General features: G+C 43.9%; 1 protein-coding gene across 4 annotated transcripts in view; it reads right to left on the bottom strand.

The window, feature by feature from the left end:
- The window catches only part of BLVRA (biliverdin reductase A), a 56,374-nt gene extending 32,374 nt beyond the window's left edge, over window positions 1–24,000 (bottom strand). The window contains exons 1-2 of one of the 4 annotated variants that reach the window (XM_023517737.1): window positions 23,954–24,000; window positions 9,933–9,965 (exon numbers count right to left, since the gene is read on the bottom strand). In XM_023517737.1, the coding sequence (XP_023373505.1) occupies window positions 9,933–9,944 (12 nt within the window). In that variant the 5' untranslated portion in view covers window positions 9,945–9,965; window positions 23,954–24,000. Of the gene's footprint in view, window positions 1–9,932; window positions 9,966–10,122; window positions 10,152–18,780; window positions 18,873–23,741; window positions 23,799–23,953 lie in introns of those variants that run through there. The other 3 variants (XM_012809989.2, XM_023517738.1, XM_012809988.1) reach the window with 3 other exon arrangements.
- Between the last annotated feature and the right edge of the window lie 293 nt (window positions 24,001–24,293).

The raw sequence follows: 24,293 nt of genomic DNA, 5'->3' as shown, positions 1-24,293 counted from the left end.
AAAGATATGTATTTTACTTACCAGTCTATCTTTTTTTTTGGCTGGGGCTGGGTTTGAACCCGCCACTTCTGGCATATAGGGCCAGTGCCCTACTCCTTTGAGCCACAGGAGCCGCCCTTACCAGTCTATCTTAAAGTAATACTTATACCACTTCACATGTAAGAACCTGACAACAGTATACTTCCATTTCCTGTCTCTCTGACCTTGTACTGTTATTATACAATTGACTTCTGCATTTGTTATAAACCCCACAAGGCAGCAGTTAAGGTTCAGTCTGGAAAAGAGAAACCATTCGGTGTAGTATAAGTACAAAGAGTTTTAATACAGGGCATTAGAGGCTCACAAACCCCCTGTAACCACTGGGAAGCTAAAGCTAGAGAAGCAGCACTGACCATCTTCCTGAAATCCTGAAGCCAGTAACTCTCCCGAGCTTGCCTGGAAGCTATACTGCGTGGGAAGCTCCTGCAGCGCCTCTCAGCCTATGGCTTCAGAGAGCCATTCACAGAACTGAGCCGCTGCTGCTGCTTTTAACCACACACTAGCCCTGGCACCGCCCGACCAGAACCGACCAGAACCATCTCCCATGAGCAGCAGTCTCTCTTTCTGCAGCCTTCCGAGTCTCCTGGAAGTGCTTCTACCTGGCAGACTTCACATATAAAAGGGGACTCTGGGAAACAAAGTTCCAAGCTCCTCTTCTGGGTGGCAGGGAAGAGCATAAGCAGTAGTGGCCATGGTGCCCAGCTCAGGCAATGTCACCTGGGCAGTCCTTTTAGGGGCACAAGTTTAGCTTTTTATTATTATTTATTTTTTTGAGACAGAGTCTCACTTTGTTGCCCTCAGTAGAGTGCTGTGGTGTCACAGCTCATAGCAAACTTAAACTTCTGGGCTCAAATGATTCTCCTGTCTCAGCCTCCAGAGTAGCTGGGACTACAGGCACCCATTTAAAAAATAGATGGACCTCTATTTTTTAGAGACAGGGACTTGCACTTGCTCAGGCTGGTCTTAAACTCTTGAGCTCAGTTGATCCACCTGCCTTGGCCTCTCAGAGGGCTGGAATTATAAAAGCATGAGCCACCATAGTTTTTATTTTTAGTTTTTTGACAGTCTCATTACCAAAAAGCAGTAAGACAGTCTCTAGAGAACTCTGTGCAGCCAAAACACATTTCCTTGATCAACTATTTGGTTCCCTTTTAACCAAGAAAAGGAGATACACAATTCCCTTATTGGGTTAACTATGGCATTCCTGAGGCCGGCAAATCACTACATTCCCGACAGCAACCAGTATTAGCTTCTACTAACTTCAAAAAAACTACAAGATAAATAGCTCCATTATCTAATGAGCCAAAATCCCCCCCTTTTTTTTTTTGAGATAGAGTCTCACTAGGCCGCCCTGGGTAGAGTGCCGTGGTATCACAGATCACAGCAACCTAAACTCTTGGACTTAAGCAATTCTTTTGCCTCAGCCTGCCATGTGGCTGGGACTACAGGCACCCACCACAACATCCAACTATTTTTTTGTTGTTGTAGTTGTCATTGTTGTTAGCAGGCCGGGCAGGGCCGGGCTGGGCCGAGCTGGGCTCGAACCAGCCCGTCCCAGTGTATGTGGCCAGCACCAAGCCAAAACACCGTTTTTCATTTTATTAATGATATCCACAAACCTAGGCACAATGTGGCTTGCAGAGTATGTCAGATTGAATTATGAACTGCTTTAGGGTTTGGTTCAGATGTTGCTCATGGTGAAAGTGACATATGGGGACAAGATATGAGAGAAAACACCAGTATCTTAGTTGAGTTCCTTTTAGGGAAAGACCTTTGTTTTTGAGAAAATTACTTGTTAGACCTTTTTATATAAGCCTCTTCAAGGCATGTTCTGAAAGGAAACTGCAAAACACAGAGATGGCTGGACTGTTCTCTGGTGCAGCTAAAATGTTAGGGGTAGGAACCAGTAGGAGGCAGAGAAATGAAGAAGAAAGAGAGCAGGGAAGGAACGTGCACACACATTATGAGGTGGGGCTGAAGCCTGCAAAGAAAGGAGACTGTGAGAAACTCTGGGGAGAAGGTGGCAAGGGACTTCGGGAAACCTGGCTGTCTCAGATTTCATCTTCAGTTTTGCTTTGCTATCTTGAACCTTTGGGTAATATATCACTGTATACAGTCATGTGGGGGTGGTATTTTAGGAACAAAGGAACAGCAGCAGTTCTGAGATGGCAGAAAAGGGACACACATAAAGCACAGTCACAAACTCATCCAGGATGGAATGACAGTCACAGAGTGAGCCTGAACCCTTGCACTCAGAGAAGCTGGTGTTTGGCATTCCAGGCCTGAAAATGGAGTCCACAGAAGGTTAAGATTGAGAGACCACATTCTGCCAACTTAGAAAAGAAATTGTTTTCTGGGATGAAGAGGGTAGATGAAAATGTAAAGTCACAGTAGGAGAACCTCAAGGTGTGAGGCATGGGGCAAGTGCTGGACTACTGCTCTGGAGAGGCGGGCGGGGGGAGGGGCAGAGAGGCGTGGATATCATGTTATCAGGAAGAACAAGCTGTACTTTTCACCCATTGTTAGCAAGGATCAAAAAACTGGCTTGGAAACAGTCATACTCATATGTTGCAGGAGGGAGAGAAAAACCTAATTTACGGGGAGCAACCTGGAAATATTTATCACAACTTAAAATGCAAACTGCTGGCTGGGTTCCATGGTTCACACCTATAATTCCAGCGCTCTGGGAGGCAGAGGCGGGTGGATTGCTTGAGCTCAGGAGTTCAAGACCAGCCTTAGGAAGAGGGAGACCCTGTCTCTACTAAAAACAAAAAAACTAGCCAGGCGTTGTGGTGGGGGCCTGTAGTCCCAGCTACTTGGGAGGCTGAGGCAGGAGGATTGCTTGAACCCAGGAGTTTTAGGTTGTTGTGAGTTGTGATGAAGCCATGACACTCAACCCCGGGGAGACAGAGTGAAACTCTGTCTCAACAACAACAAAAAGCAAACACCCTTCACCATGGTAAATCCAACTGTAAGACTGTAGCCTATAGAGCTGCATAGGAGAGGTGACTTAGGCCTACTGCAGCCTCTCTATGTGGTAACAAGCAACAGATGGAATCTTTTTTTTTTTTTGTTACATTAATGCATTTATGGGGTATGATGTGCTGATTTCATATAGAATTAGGAATGCTTATATCACACTGGTTAATATATACCTCATCTCATTTACTTAATTATTGTATTAAGATATTTATATTCTATACTAATAGATCCGACATGTACCCTTGCATTATGCACCATAGGTGTGAGCCCACCATTCACCTTCCCTCTATCTGACCTCCCCCTCCCCTCCCATGCCCCCTCCCCACTACTTCATCTTGGGCCATAGTTGTGATCTATTCTTCATGTGAAAGTGTGAGTGATTGTAAATTGGTTTCATAATAGTACTAAGTACACTGGATATTTTTTCTTCCATTCTTGAGATACTTTACTAAGTAGGATATGTTCCAGCTCCATCCATGTAAATGTAAAAAAGGTAAAGATTCCACAGCAGATGGAATCTATGTGTCATTAATAACAGGCTGGTGTGTAAGTGATGCTGGACCCATGACATGGAGAATTACAAAGCCATAGAAAAGAACAAGGGAGTCCTTTATGTATTGAAAGGGATTGTTCTCCTAGATACGTGAGTCATTATGAAAGTTTTGAGACAGACTATGTTAATGGGCCATTATTGCACTTCCCAGAAACACAGTGACAGCATCCTTTCTGACTTACCAGTGCTAGTTTCAACCTGCTTGGCTTATCACTGTTGCTTCTGGAAGGGCTTCCTCTGTTTCTATCCAAGTAGATTTTACATTTCTTGATTTTTGTGCATTTAAAAACTTTTGTAATAACCCACATATACTGTGGGTTGTATGTTATAGTTTGTGCTAAAATAAAAAATGGAGGGGGGTGGATGAAGGAAAAAATTATTTGTTGCATGTGCATAGAATCTCTTAGAGAGGACAGTCTAGAAACCAGTGATGTGTTCTCGCTGGGAGCGTAAGAAACAGAGGGTAACAGGGAAGTGGACTTCTCGCAGTAAATCTTGTTTTCTTTTTTAATCACTTAAAATTTTGAATTGAAAAAAGTTTTTTTTTGAATCATGTGAATGTACTAGTTATAAAAGATATGAGCCACCACTGAAAGCAGATGTAAACATAGAGGGGCACTCAGAGAGAGTGGGAACTGCACAGCAGGTAGTGCCTTCGGCTGCCTCTTGTCTCCCTTCCAGGGCTCCTTCTACAGTCTCGGTGTCCTCTGCTGCCCCCTGACCATGCCTGTCCACTGACCCCAAACTCCTGACGCCTCACACCTCTGCACTTCCATCACCACATACCTCCTCGTGTCCCCCTGACCCCACTGAGATGCGGTTTTCAGTCTTGTGCCTTCACCATAGCTAGTCCAAGACCTTCTCACGGCCCTGGGCGTCAGATTACGTGACATGTAACTGGACCTGCTTTAAACTCACTCCTTCCTCTCTTCTCTTGCCTCACACTACTGAGGTTCTCTTTTCCCACTTCACCCCTTCCTCTGCCCCCCAGAGGGGCACATTTCCTACAGCTCATCTCTCTGTTCTCTTCTCCATCATCCCACATGGGGGACGGTGTCCCTCATTCTTAAGGCTTCCAGAACCACTTCTATGCCACGACTACAACATCCTGAGTCACCAGTGAGCCATCTTTTCCTCCAAGCTGCAGCCCCAGGAGGAAATGTAGACTGGGCACATCTACCTGGCTGTCTCACCCTGCCCTGGGCCTTCATGCTCCATGATAAATTTCAGACATCCAGCTCACTGGACTGGCTATCCCCTGAACTTCTGGGCAAAAGCTAGTGGTTCCAGAAACCCTGGGAGTCATTCCTGCTTTCACTGCTCAGAGATCAAAGGCTGATTTGTAGCTGACAGTCTTTCTCCACCTCCCTTTCCCCCAGGCTCTGTGTCACAGCAAGTTTTCCTTGAAAATTTCTGTCATATGACTTCCTTCCTCTACATTTTCACTTACTCACCCAAGCTCTGGATTGCAGACAAAATTACTCAACAGTCTCCGAATCATCCTATCATTTAGTCAGTGGACATTTTGTGTGGATAGATTATGTATGAGGCACACGCCACATGCCATGGGGATACTAAGATGGACGGGGCATGCAGACAGCTTTATACAAAGTCAGAGGATGGAAGGAACAAAAGAAGAGATAAAGAGCAATGCAAGTTCACAGGCAGTGGGAATCACTTCCAGAGAAGGGGCTCTGAGAAAAGTTTCAGGCAGCAGAAATGACATTCAAACTGGAGAGACAGGATTAGCTGGACACAGATGAGAACAAAGGCAGCCACGAGGTAAGAAACATCAGGGCTTACGTAAATCCCTATCATGCCCCTTAATACCCTGTGACTTACAGCGATTTACTCAACACTCGTGTTCCTCATCTAGGAAACAGAGGCAATAACGTCACCTTGCTCCTTGGCTTTTTGTTAGGATTAAATAGATGTGTGTTTGGGGTGCTCTGCGGTAGATTAACTATATGTTATATATTGAAAAATGCAGAAAAACTAAGAAAGAATGAGATATAAACTATAACAAAATACAATGATGTAAACTAAAAGGCTACCACACAATGGTTGCCACCAGTCAGGTGACTACAAAGGAACAACAAAAGGGAATGTTTTGGGGTAAGTTTCTGTGTCCTGATATCCTGATTATGGTGACAGTGACACAAGCCTACCACTGCATTTGTGTGTGTTTTAACTGTTAAACCTGTACACCCAAAGGAAAAAAATCATGAAATCATACTTTCATTATCATGAAAATCATACTTTCATGAACATACATAAATTAAAAAGGAAAATGTTTAATACATTACAACAGCTGGTTTTGGGAGGGAGAGAACAGGTATAGAGAGAAAAAGAAAAAATGCTAATAAACACAAGACAGGGGCCTTGCACAGACCCACAAAGACAACGCATCCTGAACTGGGGATGAGGACCATCCTGTGCCTGAGATCTCCTCCCACTGCCCCACAGAGGACAATGGCCTAGAGGAGGGTAAGTAAAGGACAGTAACTAAAGGAGTGGGGGAAGAGGTGCTGAGCGGGTAGAAATTGAGGGTAAGAAAGAGACAGACCTGAAAGATGAGGACACTATGATCTCACTTACCAGTAAGTCCCACAAACCCAGGTAGCACGCTTACATAATTTATCATTACAGCCATCCAGCCAAGTCTGCCACACTATGGTGTCACATAAATTTTGGCAAGTGACTAAATCAAGGTAACGACAGGACTTTTCGTGTTTGATAACTGGTTGCTGGGGCGTGGGAAAGGAGTGAGGGTCCCAGACCAATGGGCAATGGACAGCTGTGCTGCCCTTCCCGGGGCCCCCAGGAAAAGCAGACTTAGAGTGGGTGAAAAGCAGCACATGCAGCTTGGGTTATCGTGAGCCTGGGGTCCTTGTGGAGCCTCTAAATGAAGGTGGGCAAACAGATCCTTTTGGGACTTCCCTAAACAGACACTGATGATAAAAGCTGTGGAGACAAGCTCTGCCCTCACCCTGAGGCAGCGGTGGGTAGGGCAAGAAGTGCCCTGGGTGTAGGGTGGCTCAAGTCTATAATCCTAGCACTCTGCAGGACCGAGGTGGGTGGATCCCTTGAGTTTAGGCGTCTGAGACCAGTTTGTGCAAGAGTAAGACACTGTCTCCACTAAAAATAGAAAAACTAGCTGGGCATTGTGGCATGTGCCTGTAGTCTCAGCTATTTAGAAGGCAAAGGCAAGAGCATGGCTTGAGCCCATGAGATTGAGGTACTGTGAGCTACGATGATGCCATGGCACTTAACCCAGGGCGACAGGTGAGACTTTGTTTCAAAAAAAGAGTAGGGAGAAAAAGAGTTTAAGGAAGAATCTGAGAAAGTAGTGGCCTGAGAAACTGGCAGAAACCTTGGGGCATTGAGGGGATACTACTTCAAGATTAGTGTGGTCATAGTGTCACATGCTTCAAGGAAAAGGTTTCCACCAAACTGGGTCATGTGGATGGAGTTCACTGGTAATCTCCCCCTGAGGAGAGGAGCAGTGAGAACACAGGCAGATGCAGTGGGACTAGATGTAAAGGGGAAGGGAGAAGGTAGTCCCTCAAGTCTAGGAATGTGCTCCAAAGGTTGAGGAAAAAGCCATCAAAGACGAAAGGTTGAAATTAGAGGACTGAGGAGATAACTGATGGTTGATGGAACTGTGAGTGGGCCAGGTTGGATAAGCTCCCGGGGCAGGGGGATTGCTTGAGTATGGCCAGTCTGGGTAACATAGCACAAGCCCGTTTCTAAAAAAATTTTTTTTAAATTAATGCAAAGTTTCTTTTGTTTCTTTAAAACTTAAGAGACCCAAAGAATTCAAGCAAGCCACAGAAGCATTTGCATAAGGATATCATAGGCACAAGAAAGTAATACCAAAATTCAGCTTTAGGGGCTGGCTAAGATAATGTGGTAAGAAGACTTTTTTTTTTTTTTTGAGCGAGAGGGTTTCTCACTCTATTGCCTGGGCTAGAGTGAAGTATCATCACCATAGCTCACTATAGTCCTGAACTCCTAGGCTCATGTGATTCTCCTCTCTTAGCTTCCTGACTACCTAAGACTACAGGTACACACCACCACACCTGGATAATTTTTCTATTTTTTTCTGGAGACAGGGTCTCAATATGTCAGTTACTTAGGCAGTTCTTGAACTCATGGCCTCAAGAAATCCTCCCACTTTTGCCTCCCAAAGTGCTAAGATTATGCACCCAACCTGGAGACTTACTTTTGACTGTTTGTCATTTTGTACCTTGAGTTTTGTACTATATACATGCATTTTACATTGTTATAAAAATAATTTTTTATAAAATATAAATAGATCATCATTGACCCAGACAAGAGTAATTTCAGATACAGAATATAGTATAGCAAACAGTATATTCTATACAGTCTGATATTATGTAATCTGTATATATACTATAGTGTACACATAGTATATAGAGCATACTATACGCAGTTACAGTATAGCATAGGAAAAGAAGCCAGATTGCAACAGGTTCCTGCATGATTCAGAGAAGAGAAAATGGAGAAATTAACTGCAAATATCTCTTTTAAGAAGTCTGTCTCAAGAGGGATGAGAAATATAAGATAATAGTCACTTGACAACATGTAAGTATCATTTTGTTTGGAAGAGAGTATTGTGAAATATCCATACAAAAGAACTAGCGGAAATTAGCTTAACAATGCAGCTGGTAAAGGAGATAACTAAGGGGGCAGCCCAAGATCTGAGCAGACAGGAGACTTTATAGTTTTGGAGTATGGAGACGGATATTTCAAGACAAGAAATATGTCTTGTCCCAGATGTGGAGGCAGTGCTACAGGGGAAGATGGTCTGGGGTGGTTTGATTAGTTTAAGTGAATCAGCAAAATTCCCTGCTCTTCAGACACACTAACGGATACCGAAATGGGAAACAGACTTGATTCTGGTCAGTAAGACCTAAGCAGGCATTTGAAGGGGGCTTCAAATAAAAGAGCTGCAGGAAGCCATGTCTCTCTCCTGCTGAAGGGGAATGAGAAAGTGTGTGGTCCCAACTGCTGCTGGCAGCCATCCCCAAACCACGGGGAAGTGCCCCAGGATGAAGCCAACAGCTGCACAAACAGCAGAGAGAGAAGCTCCCAGATCCTTGATGAGATCACTGAGCCACCAGATCAACCTGCCCTGAAGACTGCCTTCACCTGGACTGCGAGGAAAAAAAGCCATGTTAAGTTGGGTCTTCTGGACCCAGAATCCTCTCACTGATAAACATCCTTAAGAGGAACAAGATAAACTAGAGTCAGGAACTGAGGCAGAAGATGCTGGATGGAATTTTCACCTTCTTCTCTGTAAAGTAAAAAGTAATCCCCATGCTAAGAGTGCAGTGGGAGCCATGCAGAGGCAGAGTTCAGGGGAAGCCGCAGCTGGCTGTCCAGGCACTGGGAAAGACAGCAGCCTGAGGCTACCCAGCGGACCTGACAGGCAGCCCTGAGCATCCAGATGAGGGTTTTGAGACACGTTTGGCTGCAAACAGCACAGGGCTGTGTTCCGGTTGGGCAACTGTGAGTTTGGGGATGGACAGCACAGGCGAGAAAGAGTTAGGCACAGTGACATGGCAGCTGTTGCAGTGATGAACCCTAAGGTCTAGCTGCACTTGAGAGGGAGTGAATGTAGGAGAGGGCTGAGGGGTAAAATAATAATAATAAAAGGGATGGAGTAGACATCTCCTTGGATCAAAGACCTGGAATTGAGAGCACCAAAGAGACAATGCAGAGACAGGTCTAGACAAACAGAGCTAAGTATCCCCAAAATAAGACAAAGGGTCCAGCACCCTTCGCGCCCCATTGCCACCCCTAATTCATGACTGTTGTTTCAGGATTAGCTGTTACTGGGTAAGTTTGAGTGAAGCTGGACAGGCACAGATAAGAACTAGGAGGGGCCTTATTCCCCCTGTATCACCCAGAGACACATGCCTATCAGCAGTGTTTCAGGTTTTGTTCTGATGCTTCTTTTCTTTTTCTTTTTTTTTTTTTTGAGACAGAGTCTTATTATGTCACCCTCGGTAGAGTGCCATCATGTCACAGCTCACAGCAACCTCAAACTCTTGGGCTTAAGCAATTCTCTTGCCTTAGCCTCCCAAGTAGCTGGGACTACAGGTGCCTGCCACAACACCTGGCTATCTTTTTTATTGCAGTTGTTTAGCAGGCCAGGGGCAGGTTCGAACCCGCCACCCTCAGTGTATGTGGCTGGCACTGTAACCACTGTGCTATTGATACAGAGCCTGTTCTGAAGTTTCTGAACAGGAAACATTCCCTTGTTGCAAATGGAAAATGAGGAACACTGCAAGAAAAGCACCCACCAAGCTGGTCTTTGTAAAGAACTCACCTCTGTATTCATCTTGGTCTCTTCCTACAGCGGCTGTGAAGACAAAAGCAGAGAGAGGTTCAGGACTCTGCTCCAACACTGTGCACTCTCCTGTGCCCCTCCCCCCATGACTTCCCGTCTCACCAATCTCATCTTCCCCACTCCCTCCCACCCTGTGCCTTCAGCAGGGGTGCCCAGGTTGGTGTCTAACCTGGGGTTGGTGGTGGCTGACTTTGCTGGCATGTCTCACCAGCAATGTTTCTCTAGAGAAAGGCATTTTCAACACCAAGCTGCAAACATGATCCCTTCATGGGAGTGATGCACTTCCCACGGCAGATGCTTAGAAAGGACAGCCTTTCACGGGGCTTTGTTCTATGGGGACAACCAAGGCAATAAGAAGGCACACCTTTCTTCCCCTTCCTAACTGAGTTTTCAGAGTACATCAATTTCTTATACTAAAAGAATGGCCTTGGCTCTGCGCCTGTAGCACAGTGGTTATGGCACCAGCCACTTACATCGAGGGTGGTGGGTTTGAACCCGGCCAGAGCCAACTAAACAGCTGCCTCAGAAAAATAGCTGGGTGTTGTGGCAGGTGCCTGTAGTCCCAGCTACTTGGGAGGCTGAGGCAGGAGAATTGCTTAAGCCCAAGAGTTTGAGGTTGCTGTGAGCTGTGATGCCACAGCACTCTACCCAGGGTGACATAGTGAGACTCTGTCTAAAAAAAAAAAAAAAAAGAAAAGAAAGAAAGAAAAAGAATAGTTCAACAGGCTGCTCTGGACCCTTACAAAAAAGGAAGGAAGGAGCAAACAGGAGCACTCAGAAGGAATGGGGGAAAATAGGAAGTGAGGGGAAGCAGGAGAGGGAAGCAAAAGAAACAAGGAGACAGTATGGTTTAACAGTGGTTCCAAACTTCAGTGTACTCCTGGCACCGCTTGTTGAAAACGCGTATTTCTGGCCAGGCATACCGGCTCATGCCTATAGTCCCAGCTTCTCAGGAGGCTGAGGCAGGAGGATCACTGGAGCCCAGGAGGTTGAGGTTATGGTGAACTATGATGATACCACTGCAGTCTAGCCTGGGCAACAATGTGAGACCCTGACTCTTAAAAACAAACCAAAAAACCAAATCCCACCCGTGCACGTTTCTGGATTCCTTCTCTAGATTCTGATTCAGGAGATCTAGAGTGGGGAGAGGCTGTAAGTCTGCATTTTCATCAGGCATCCAGGAGACTGTGTACAGATGTTCATGAGCCCCACTTGGAGAAACACTAGAATTGAGAGAACAGAGAGGCCCATAGAGAGCAATCTTTTCATTCATTTTCAGAGCTGCTTGAATTGTCACTGTATTTTAACTAGTATAACTGGGCAGCCAACACAGGGCCAAAGGATAGGAGGGGTGATGAAAGAAGCATAAAGATGCCTCTCCAGTCCCTCCACTGGGGTGGGCTGTCCAGGAAGCCCATGTAAGTGACTGTTTCTTATTCACAGACGCCTGTGATTAAGTACAGGGATGACAGCCATAAATAACAAGGAAATAATAATTCCCATGGGGTGCCAGCCCCATATACCGAGGGTGGCAGGTTCGAACCTGGCCCTGGCCAAACTGTAACAAAAAAATAGCTGGGCCTTGTGGTCCCAGCTACTCAGGAAGCTGAGGCAAGAGAATCGCCTAAGCCCAGGAGTTGGAGGTTGCTGTGAGCTGTGATGCCATGGTACTCTACTGAGGGTGATAAAATGAGACTCTGTTTCTAAAAAAAAAACCCAAAATAATAATAACCCCACAACAACCACTACCACCACCTTGATTCTGAGTAATCCCAAGACTATCTGGGGGGGACTCTGTGAGCTTTGTGTTGAAAATGATACTTTTTTCCAGCAATTCCCCTCTTTTCTCCCTTCTTATTCCTCTTTCCTGAGTTGAAAGCGGGTCTCAGAACGCAACCTGGCCAGCATACAAATGCTGCCTTTCCTTTTGAAATTAGGAGCCTTTTCTTATCTCCTGAAAAATCTGAAGAAGGAAACTTGCTAGAAGAAAAACTCTGAAAAACAGAATGTAACAAAGTGAATAGACTTTCTTCTCAAATCCTGGGGAATCAGTATAGGTGTGATGTCCTTTTTTTTTTTTTTTTTTTGAGACAGACTCTCACTCTATTGCGTAGGCTAGAGTGCTGTAGCCTCAGCCTAGCTCACTACAACTTCAAACTCCTGAGTTCAAGTGATCCTTTTGCCTCAGCCTCATGAGTAACTGTGACTACAGGTGCCCACCACAAGCCTGGCTAGTTTTTCTACTTTTAGTAGAGGCAGGGTCTCACTCTTGCTCAGGCTGGTCTCAAACTCCTGAGCTCAAGGGATCCTCCTACCTCAACCTCCCAGATTGTTAGGATTACAGACGTGAGCCACTGTGCCTCCCAGGTGTGATGTCTTTTTATGCACAAAACATCTCAGAAGGCTAAGTCACTGAGAGTTAAGGCGTAGGGGGCAGGGGAAGGCAGAACTAAGCGGAGGAGGCCTGTGGGCACTGGGCTGGGCTGGAGCATAGGCTCCCAGAGAACACGACTTGCTTACCCTGTCCTGAAGTCCTGCAGAGATGCTCCCATCTCCAAACTATGCTGTGATTTTTGTTTATATATTTTAAGAACTTTAGTTCAAGTCTCCCTTGGAGCCTATATGTGAGTGAGGAAATCTGATAACAAAATGTATAAACATGAGGAGTAAGATAACAGATGTGAGCCTGTCTATGTCAACTTACTTTACATTAACTCTGCCAACTTTGGCAATAAAAAAACTGCTATTAATTACATTTTACAGATAAAGTACTTGAAGTCCAGGGAAGGTAATAGCACTCAGCCTCATAGCCAAGTGGCACTGCCCTGTAATTTCTAGACTTTCTGGTTCTAGAGTCAAATCCCAGGGAGCCAAGAGGCCTTGACAGCTCCAGTCTCACACTCACCCAGAGAGTATCTGTGATAAATAAGAGGCCTGCAGTTTGGTTCTCTGTTAGTCCTCTGTTTGTCCTGTCCAAACAACCACAGTCAGATTCCTCATATGTAGGCTGAATGGTTGGACTTCATCTCTAAGGTCTGTTCCAGCTCTAAGATGCTCTCCAGTTCCCAGAAAAGGAAATTCAGGCAACTCTTCACAACAGGTAGAATGATACTCAACATCAGTTATGATTATACAATGTAAAGTATGGTTTCACCAAGATGCCCTATCAGATTGACAGACCAAAATGGTTGCCAGATTATGTTGGTCAACGTGTGTTGAGAAATAGAATCTCTGACATTACTGGGGAATGACAGGTGGGTATTATCTCGATGGAAGGCAGTTTAGCAATATCTACTAAAATTCTCAACATATCCGACCTCTGACCTAACAATTCCTCTGCTTCCTATTTCTGTCTCTAGCCACCAAACCACGTTCTCCAAACTCTTTGTCCAACATTACAACTGTTAGTTTTTCCTTTCTTTCTTTCTTTCTTTCCTTCCTTCCTTCTTCCCTCCCTCCCTTTTCTTTTCTTTCTTTCTTTTTTTTTTTTTTTTTTTTTTGAGACAGAGATTCACTCACTCTGTTGATCTGGGTAGAGGGCTATGCTGTCATAGCTCATAGCAACCTCAAACTCTTGGGCTCAAGCAGTCCTCTTGCCTCAGCCTCCCAAGTAGCCGGGACTACAGGCACCTACCACAACACCTGGCTATTTTTTAGAGATGGGGTCTCACACTTCCTCAGGCTGGTCTCGAACCTGTAAGCTTAGGCAATCCTCCCGCCTCGGCCTCCCAGAGTCCTAGGATTATAGGAGTGAGCCACCATATCCAGCTTTAGGCTTTCCCTTTTAATGTAAGGTAACCGGACGTCCCGCTTTTAGGGGGCACAGTCCCGATTTTTAACAATTTGTCCTGCATCCTGCGGCGTTTTATAAAAGTCCTGATTTTTGGAAAGAATGCACGGCAAGCTAGGAAACGGCGGGAGAATGGGAAGGGAATAGACAGTTTTTGGCTGCCATGTGGCTATTTTGCGAGGATATGAGTTTTATATCATTTTTGCTAATTTTATAATGTTAAACTTTAATAATAACAAATAATTGTTGAGAACTGATTATTGAGAACTGCTTATCAAAGTTCACATTGTTGATCAGTTGTTAGAATTCGACCTCCATTGTTTGGACTTAATGAACAATGGCATTTTTTGGCATTGGCAACCACGAAAACATTTTGTAACTGTCTCTCAGACAATACACATTGTACTGTGTGCTAGTGCTAGTTAAGCAAGTGATGTCAACAAATCAGCTATTCAGATAATTTAGGTAAGTAATTTATTTATTTATTTCATGAATTTAGCAGACAGTACTTGTATTATTTATATTTTATAGTGGCGGCAACAAGTCTAGCGCCGGCCTTGAAAGTGACACGACTTACAAGGTATCATTATTAAAAAAATATATTGATAAGGAAAAGGTTAAATCTTCGGCATCAGCAAAAGTCACAATAGAGAACAAATGGTTAGAAATATTTCATCATTTTGAAACAAACCATGTTCCATACAATAATGCACTAAAAATTGTGGGATACGTGCTGTCCTTACCAGGAACTAATGCTGTGACTGAACATGTTTTTTCTACAGTAAATAAAGTGTGGACATCAGAAAAATCACAATTAAGTGTTGAGACTTTGAAAGCCATTTTACGTGTGAAATATACTTTAATAAATTCTTGTGAAAAATTTCATGACTTTTAAACGACAGCAATCTACTAAAAAAATTCACTCAAATGAGAAATATGCCAAAGGATAAAATAATACTATACACAATTTTTTAATGTGTCATATTTGTAAATTGTACTTATGTTGAAATTAAAAAAAAATTACAATACTATTTTTGCATTCTATGAAAATTTTTGTTGCTCCGTGTAGACCAAATTTTTAATTAAGAACACACCCCCCGGCTCGGCACCTGTGGCTCAAGCGGCTAAGGCGCCAGCCACATACACCTAAGGTGGCGGGTTCGAATCCCCAGCCTGGGCCTGTCAAACAACAATGATGGCTGCAACCAAAAAATGGCCAGGTGTTGTGGCGGGCACCTGTAGTCCCAGCTACTTGGGAGGCTGAGGCAGGAGACTCGCTTGAGCCCAGGAGTTGGAGGTTGCTGTGAGCGTGATGCCATGGCACTCTACCCAGGGGGATAGCTTGAGGCTCCGTCTGAAAAAACAAAACAAAACAAAAAAACACACCCCCGTCAATGGTGTCCCACTTTACCAATGTTAAAATCTGCTCACCTTATTTTAATGAGAATTTACAGGAAAGCTTTCCTGTAAGAGCAGTCTACCAAATAGTACTCATGAATTTTACTGTTCTCCCAGAGAATCTGGGGAAAGCAAACCCAGGGTTTGGAGAGATACACACTCATGAGAAAAGAATCCTACCTAGAAATCCTACCACACCAGGCATCAGGGGTGCACCTCCTAGGATGAACTGCAGGGCTGCTCATAACGCACCCTCAGCTGGGGCATCCTAGCTGGTGCTCACAGAGCTGAGTAACTGGCGGGACCTGCCAGGGTCACATAAGTGGCACTAGATCTTTACCACATTCTTCCCCCTTTTGCTTTCAGCTTCCCTTAGGGCATGGTCAGGAGAGGCAGCAACCTCAGGCCAGCTGAGATCTGGCTTCACCTTTCAACACCCCACTTGCCTACCCCACATTGCCCTCTCCTTTCCTCTCTGCTGTCTGACTAAGACCCGTCAAAGTCGAAACAGAATTCAGGGAGTATTTTATTCTGTATTTTAATATTTCTTAAAATATCTAAGACCTAATCCTGTAACAAGAACATTTGAGTTTGTTTAGGTTTTTTGTTTTTAAGGGTTTAATATTTAAATGGTCAACACAAAAAGTTTTCTAACTTTTAGTATTATGTTTAGAGAGATTTTTTCTAAGAGCGTTATGATCACATTTTTATTTACCAGATATTTTACTTTTCTTTCTTTTTTATTTACCTTTTTATTTTTTAATCTACCTAAATTGTATTTTGGTATATGGCATAAGTCTCTAATTTTACTTTTCACCAAATAGTTGCACTGTGTCCATATTATTGATTGGATATTTCACCCTTTCCCTCAGTGATTCCATACTTACATACTTAAATTCTATGAATAGTTATTCTTTTTTTCCCTCTGCTGTGCCTTGGACTTCTACTCCCATGCTTTTAATGCACTGTTTAGACACATAATTGTGGCTTTAGAGTGCTTTAATAACTGGTAGTTTAGGTTCTTTCATTAATCTTATTCACTATTCTCATCTATTCTTGCTTAGATTTCTAGATTTATTTTAGAACATCTCTGTCAAGTTAAAACAAATTTCACTGGATTTGCATCAAATGTATAAATTAAATTAGGATTGCATCAAATGTACAAATTAAATTAGGGTGAATTAATAAGCCTTCCCATCCAGAAGGCTGAGCATGGTAGCTCATGCCTGTAAACCTAGCACTCTGGGAGGCTAGAGCTCCGGAGTCTACAGCCTGAGCAAGAGCGACACCCTGTCTCTATTAAAAATAGAAAAATTAGCCAGGTGTTGTGGTGGGCCCCTGAATCCCAGCTACTCAAGAGACAGAGGCAGGAGAATCATTTGAATCCAGGAGTTTGAGGTTGTTGTGAGCTAGACTGATGCCATGGCACTCTAACCTGGGCAATAGAGTGAGACTCTGTCTCAAAAAAAAAAAAGTCATCACCTTTACATAAACAACCTGCTTAAAGCAATTTAAAGTAGGCTTTTCCTCCCTCCATATCCACTGTAGCAAGTTTGCTGAACAGTCTTGGAGACTGAGCTTTTATCTACATTGACTCCAAAACACAATGCAATTAGGTGTAGAGACAAAACTTCTCTCTGGGGATAACAGCCAGCCTGTGACTCAAGCGACCAGAATTTTAGACCTGGCTTGGGCACCAGGTAGCTGTGTGACCAAGGTCAGGACATGTGGTCTCCTGCGCCTTAGTTTCAGCACCTTCAACAAGGAGAAGAGGCAGATGAACTTAGATAACCCCTACATTCTCCTTCTGTGCTGATATGCTCTAGTTCTAATTCACTTTACTTCTACTTTTTTTTCTTGTTCTCTTTTAAAATAACTTTCTTGGTGTTTGGCTTGGCTAACTGAAGTTTCCTAGTTTTTCTTCTGGTTTCTCAAGCAAACTAGGTCAAGGCGCAGGTTGCTGGAGCCAGTGAAGCAGTGGCCATCAAGGCCCCAGGCACATGAGTGCTCAGTGGGTACCGCTTTTTCCAAACAAGAGTCATTCTCTTCCCCGTCTCACCTGTCCATCTGAAAGAATCTCAATTTAACAGAAGAGAAATGAGATAACAAGAGGCAAATTATCCTTACTAAGGAATAAACCTCTGGTAATATTTAAACTTGGAAGGATAAATCCACCCATGTTTTAAAACAGCTGCTTATTAACTCAAACAATTGTGGAAAAATGTGCAACTCAATTTCAAAACTGGGTCGAGGTTAAGACATTCTGGGGTCAGGCCAGGTGTGGTGACTCATGCCTATAATCTAGCACTCTGGGAGGCACAGACACTCAGACTGCTTGAGCTCAGGAGTACAAGACCAGCCTGGGCAAAAGAGAGACCCCATCTCTAAAAATAGCTGGGCATTGTGGTGGGCGCCTGTAATCTCAGCTACTCAGGAGCCCGGGACAAGAGGAACACTTGAATCCAGGAGTTTGAGGTTACTGTGAGATATGACACCCCGGCACTCTACTAAGGGTACATTGCGAGACTCTGTCTCAAAATAAAAAAAAAAGACATTCACACACCTACACCGACCCTTTTGAAGGTCCAGGTTGTAACCTTGATCCCTTATTGTTGAAAGCCTAGCTTTTCCTGGCTAAGTGCTACAGGAAACCATGAGCTGCTGGAACAGCTGAGCATACACAAGTACAACTTGCCACGTGTGTGTGTGTGTGTGTGTGTGAATACAAATAGTGCATACAAGCTGAATATGTACAGACTGAACTTTTATTTCTAACATTTTAAAAGCTCAATAATTATGCTTTTAAAGGCATCTAGAAGGAACATGTTTTCTTTTCTCAACAAATCAATCAAGATTTTTACAAGCACGATTTCACAATGGATTATTTCAATCATTTTATTTTCTACACTTAACATATCATATTCATTCACTGTTTTGTTTTCCTATGCATTTTTTAAGGGGCTGCAAATCCTCAGATTTCAGGTGAGAAATTTTAAGGCCTTTGCAAACTCTGATTTTTGGACATGATTTCTGCAATAGAAAAAGGGAAACATGCTGGTGTGTTGGCTCATGTCTGTAATCCTAGCACTTTGGGAGGCCAAGAAGGGGAGGATTGCTTGAAGTCAGGAGTTAGAGACCAACCTGAGCAACATAATGAGACTTCATCATTGCGAAAAATTTAAAAATTAGCCAGGCATTGTGGTGCATGCCTGTAGCCCTGGGTACTTGGGATGATGAGGCAAGAGGACTGCTTGAGCCCAGGAGTTAAGAGGTTTACAGTGAACTATGATGTTACTGCATTATAGATCAGGAACAAAGATCCTGTCTCAAAAGAAAAAAAAAATAGAGAAACAGTAGTTAAGCTATAAGACAAATCATTATGATTATTAAGTATAAGAGCAAGGTACATAAAATATCTAACTATTTATCCAGCAAACACCTGTTTTAGTACAGCAAACAGCCTAAATTACTTAAAATAGGGAGGACAGAAAAAACTTCAGTGCCTAAAAAACAGAGCGACTGGATGTCACTGCATAGAATGGAGCCAGAGGGCAAAAGCAGCAGTGGTCTATATGTGTACCGTATGTGCTGTAGTTTCCAAGAACAGTTTTAATCTATTGCCTTTTATTCTCATCATACCCTTTAAGAAGTAGAGCCTCAAAACCTTCATTCTGCAGAGGTCCGGAGACATTGGCTCCCTTGCTGATGGTAGTTTTCAGTGGCCCCGTCCCTCACCCTTGGAGGCCTGGCTGACTGTGCCCCTTCACCCTTCAGCTTCCACTTGGGTTTGGCCAGTGGAGGGGGTCTGCAGGAGAGGGACAAAGAGTGAGCCCACAGTACCCATGTCCTACCTGCCTGGTCCCACAGGCTGCTGCTCTGGTAGTGGCTACACTCTGTGATGGCCACAGCAGCCATGAAGGGGGTTAGCCCTTCCTCCAGTGCTCAGCCTTTGCATCTCCTCCCATCTCCCAGGCTCTGGTCTCTTCCCTGCCTCTTCAGACTAGTGAAGCTCCCGCGCTCTTCCCTGGGTACCTTGTTGTTATTTGTTGGTTCCTCTGATCCGGCCCACTCTCCTATCAAAAGTCCCCTCCAAACTTCCTTTCATTTTTGTGTTTTTGCCTGTTAGGATCCTAACTGATACATCTGCCTATCAAAATCTCACAGCAAATTAATAGTGCAGCCAGGACTAAAGAGCTTCCTTAGCTTACATTGTGCCTCTCTTTTGACTTCAGTCTCCCCCTGACCCCCGGCCCTGACATACAAATTGGGATTTGGAACTCCTTAGAGGACATCAGCAATAACTTAGTGATTTCCATCAGCCCTGTGGTGCTCACTAACATTTCTGACTGGGGGAGTGGGGGAGTGTGCCCCTGGCATCTGGGTAGAGGCCAGGGATGTTATAAAACATTCTATAATGCACAGGACACCACTCCCATGCTCCAAACACGTAAAAGGAGTTATTTGGCCCAAAATGTCAAGGTTGAGAACCCTGGATTACTCATCATGCAGAATAAACCTTCCTCCTCTTTCCTCCAGAAAGGCCCTCTTAAGTACCAATAATCATTGCCCCAAAGCCAGAAGTATGGGGAAGGATTAGGGAAAGGGTGACTTTAGGTGAGGCCAGCTACTGGCCTAAAAGGTCCAAGGGTAAGGATAAAAGTGAGCCTTGCTCCCAGAATGGACTTTCCTTCCATGGAGGGAGTTGGGTATTTTGGGACCTATCAAAGAAATACAGATGGTGCCAAAAAAAGTATGCACATTTTAAGAAAGAAAAATCCTATATTAATATTGTACTATTCAACATATACTGATAACAAAAGAAGAATACAAGTCACATTTGAGTACCTCTTATAATTATAAAGGTCAAATGTGACTTGAGTATTATAATTTTAATGGCTATGTGGGACAACATATCACTGAGTGGTGGAAATTTTCCTTATTTTGTTTCTTTTTGCTTTTCTATGTACTTTAAATTTTTCTATAAAGGTTAGTATAATTATTCAAAACTCTTTAAGAATGGCTCGGCACCTGTAGCTCAGCAGCTAGGGCACCAGCCACATATACTGGAGCTGGCAGGTTCAAATCCAGCCTGGGCTTGCCAAACAACAATGACAACTACAACCAAAAAATAGCTGGGCATTATGGCAGGCGCCTGTAATCTCAACTACTTGGGAGGCTGAGGCAAGAGAATCACTTAAGCCCAAGAGTTTGAGGTTGCTATGAGCTGTGACCCCACAGCACTCTTCAGAGGGTGACATAGTGAGACTGTCTCAAAAAAAAAATTCTATAAGAACATTATAAATGAATGATGCAATATTCACTGACTCCACCCCTACTAGTCCAATTCTTTGTTTTAATGGAGACAGAATTTCTCTCTGTTGTGAAGCTAGAGGGCCGTGGCATCAGTCTACTTCACAGCAACCTCAAACTCCTGGGCTCAGGTGTTCCTCCTGCTTTAGCCTCCTGAGTAGCTGGAACTACAGGTGCCTGCCACAACACCTAGCTAATAGTAGAGATGGGGTCTTGCTTTTACTTAGGCTGGTTTCCAATTTCTGAAGTCACGAGATCTGCCCACCTGTGCCTCTCAGAGTGCTATGATTACAAGTGTGAGCCACCATACTGGCCCTAACTCCAATCCTTAACTCAGCGTGTTTCAACTTTTTTAATCTCACTGCATACTTGAACCTATAGTTAAACTTTCATGGCATACTTAAATTATGTTGATCAAATAAAAGAGTAAAAAAAAGAATACACTTACTGTGCTTTGAACTTCTTTCAAAAATAATTTAACTAATGACCTTTAGAAATTTTTGAGGTACACCTAAGATCTTCTCATGGCACACAGGTTGAAAGTCACTGCCTTAACTGCATAGACTTCCAATTGACAATATATCAAGGCACTCTGATAATTCAGTCCATAGAAAATATTAATTCAAGGCCATTAATATTTGGGGGATCAATATTAAATCAGAAGTAGTCAATCAACGCTTATGTACACACAGGGGAGAAAAACTAACCGGGAATCCAGTAGGTGGCAGATTCACACCTAATGGGTATATGCACACATTCTGGGTGAAGGGCACACTTACAACTTTGACCGGAAATGTACAAAATAAACTATATAACCAAAACATGTACACTCCTATAATATTCTGAAACTTAAAAAAAAGAGAGGGAATTGATGAATGAATGAAGTTGCTAAGTACATTTTACTTTAAAATGACAAGAATCATGTGACAGACCAAGGTTACCTTTCTAGAGACAAATTTGAGACTCAACTACAAAACTAATATGGACCTCTACTGTCCTATAAGAGAGCCACTAGACATATGTGGCTATTTAAATATAAATTAATTAAACAGTACAATTTTGCCATCACAGAAGATTCTATTGGATAGCACTGAGAAACTTTATTCATTTTTACCCCTGGACTTATTTCCTGTGCTTACATTTTCTCTGCTCCCAATTCCTGGTTATGTTTATTTGTTACTATTCTATCTGACTTTCTTGGGGGTAAACTACCCTAATTCCTTTATGGAAAAATTCAGGGTATCAGTACTTTTGAAATCTCTGTGTATATATAACCTTGTCTGTAGAAGCACAACCTTAGTTTTGTTTTTTGTGGTTTTTTTTGCAGTTTTTGACAGGGGCTAGGTTTGAACCTGCCACCTCTGGCACATGAGGCCAGTGCCCTACCCCTTTGAGCCACAGGCGCTGCCCCCAAAACCTTAGTTTTTAACTCTAAGGCAGAGCAGTTCATGGAGTTGCTCATTTGCTCACCACCCAAAGACTGAAAGAACATTCTCAAAAATGCAGCTCCCTTGTCACAAAATCACTATATTCTGTTGGGTTTTCTTTTTCTTTTCTTTTCTTTTTTTTTTTTTTTTGAGACAGAGCCTCAAGCTGTCCGTCTGGGTAGAGTGCTATGGCATCACAGCTCACAGCAACCTCCAACTCCTGGGCTCAAGTGAGTGTCCTGCCTCAGCCTCCCAAGTAGCTGGGACCACAGGCACCCGCCACAACACCTGGCTATTTTTTTGTTTACAGCCATCATGGTTTGGCGGGCCTGGGCTGGATTTGAACCTGCCACCTTAGGTGTATGTGGCTGGCGCCTTAGCCACTTGAGCCACAGGTGCCGAGCCGGGTTTTATTTTTCATAAATGAAAAATTATGCAGTGTTCATAAATGAAAAGTTTCCAAACTGATATTACTATTTGAAGCTTAAATGAAGGGTCAATACGACATTTCTCTGCCAAATAATGAAGTGTCTTTTCTTTTTCAAATTCCATAATACATGGCTAAATATCACCTTCTTTCTAAAATCTCTGTGGCAAAAAGAAATTTACTGATACCTATGATCATGTAATAAGAGTCCTGGATACGCCAGGGAGAACTGTGAATGAAAATGCCACCATACCTCCTGCAGGATGGAACCCCCTGCCAGATGGGATCCCCTGCTAGTCCACAGTTCTAGTGCAAAGTTGCCTCTACACAGGCCATGCAATTTGAGTATTTTGTCAGATTTTACTCTTTTATAAAAATGATTGGGAGCGATTAGCAGTGTAGACTAAAAACTAAATACAATTAGAACAAAGATGAAAATTAATATATGTGGCCCAAAGTGGAAAATTTTTTAATCTAACCAGATGCTAATTGGGTATACCAAGAATAATAATATATAAAAAAGAACACGTATGAAATACTAGGAAAAATAGTGAAAATTACTCCCAAAATTTCAAGTATAATTAGAGAGCTTTTCATATGTTTTTAGCTGCTCTCTGGCTATAGAAACTTCCTCATAACACTGTCTACCCCTTGACTTTTGCTTGTGTTTTTCTGAGATGCATAAAATAAGGAAAGAATAAGCATATTTACCAATACAATTTTTTTTGGGGGGGGGAAACGAGCAATATATCGATACCTTCATTTCAATAATTTCAATGGCTTTTTGGAAATAATACTATAGAAATTACATTAATTATGGGAAAAAGCCTTTCAGCATAGTATTGCTTGCTTTGTAGATGATGATGATAGCTAACGTTTATTGAATTATTTCCATGAGGAAAACTCTGCTGTAAGCTATTTATGTTTACTTAGTAATCTATTCTTCACAACCACCCTACCAAGTAAACCAATACTTGATTATTCCTACTTTTACAGAAGAGAAAATTGAGGCCCCAAAAGGTACGTTAACGTGTCCAAGATCACACAAAGGTATATGATGGAAAACTTTTATCATATAATGTTAAATGAAAAAATATCAGGGTCGAAAACTGAACTTAAGTATGATGACTCAAATCCTTTATCCGAACTTAACATTATTAGCCATCTTTTTGAGCACTTCACATATAGAGTGACTACAGAACATTAACTCCTATAACCAGTTTCCAGAAAGGAAAGCGCAGCAAGGAGGGGTTCAGTGACTTGGGAGCAGACCCAACCGCGGCTTTCGGACTAGCCCCGGGTTCCCACGTTGGGGATGCCCCGCTCCGCCCTGGCCGCCCGGGCACCGGCCCCCCATGCGCTGAAGCAGCCCACTCGTGTCTACGTCAAAGCGGAAACCACAGTCTTAAATACAATACAGATTTGATTTTTTAAACCTGGCTTTTGTTCGTCTGAGAAAGCCCCGCACCGGGAGAGCGCGTCGCGATTCCCCTCCTGCTGGCCCGCGCGGGGCCGACGCTGCGCTCGGGGCTCCGGTGGCCGCGGGCCGGGGCGCCGGGCGGGCGCTGGGCCTCCCGCGGGCGTCAGCCGTCGCGGTCCTGCCCGGCGCGGTGTGAGGGCCGCGCGCTCCCGGCCCCGCGCACCTTACCTGCAGCGGGCTCAGCTCTCGCGCAGCTCCGGGAGGCGCCGGCTCTGCGGACCCGGGCGGGATCCCGGCTCCGATTGGCTGCCCGGCCGGGCGGGGACCCTTCGGCGACAGGAGAGGAGAGTAGAGGGAAGGGAGGGTGGAGGGGGGGCAAGAGGAGGAGAACCGGGGACTCCTGGCCGCGCTGTCCCCGGTGAGGTCCTGGCCTCTTCGTCCTGGGCCGGCGCCCGGGGCTGTGAGCGGCCCGCGGGGTTGGACTGCAGCCGCGCCTCGTCCGGCTCTCTGCACCCCGCTTGGCGGCGGGGTGGGTGGGGGGCGTTCGCGGACCGCAGGGGAGGAGTCC

The sequence above is a fragment of the Otolemur garnettii genome, unplaced genomic scaffold (assembly GCF_000181295.1).
Source record: "Otolemur garnettii isolate 467f Iridium unplaced genomic scaffold, OtoGar3 scaffold00119, whole genome shotgun sequence".
Lineage (NCBI taxonomy): Eukaryota > Metazoa > Chordata > Mammalia > Primates > Galagidae > Otolemur > Otolemur garnettii.
This window is presented reverse-complemented; position numbering and strand designations above follow the sequence as displayed.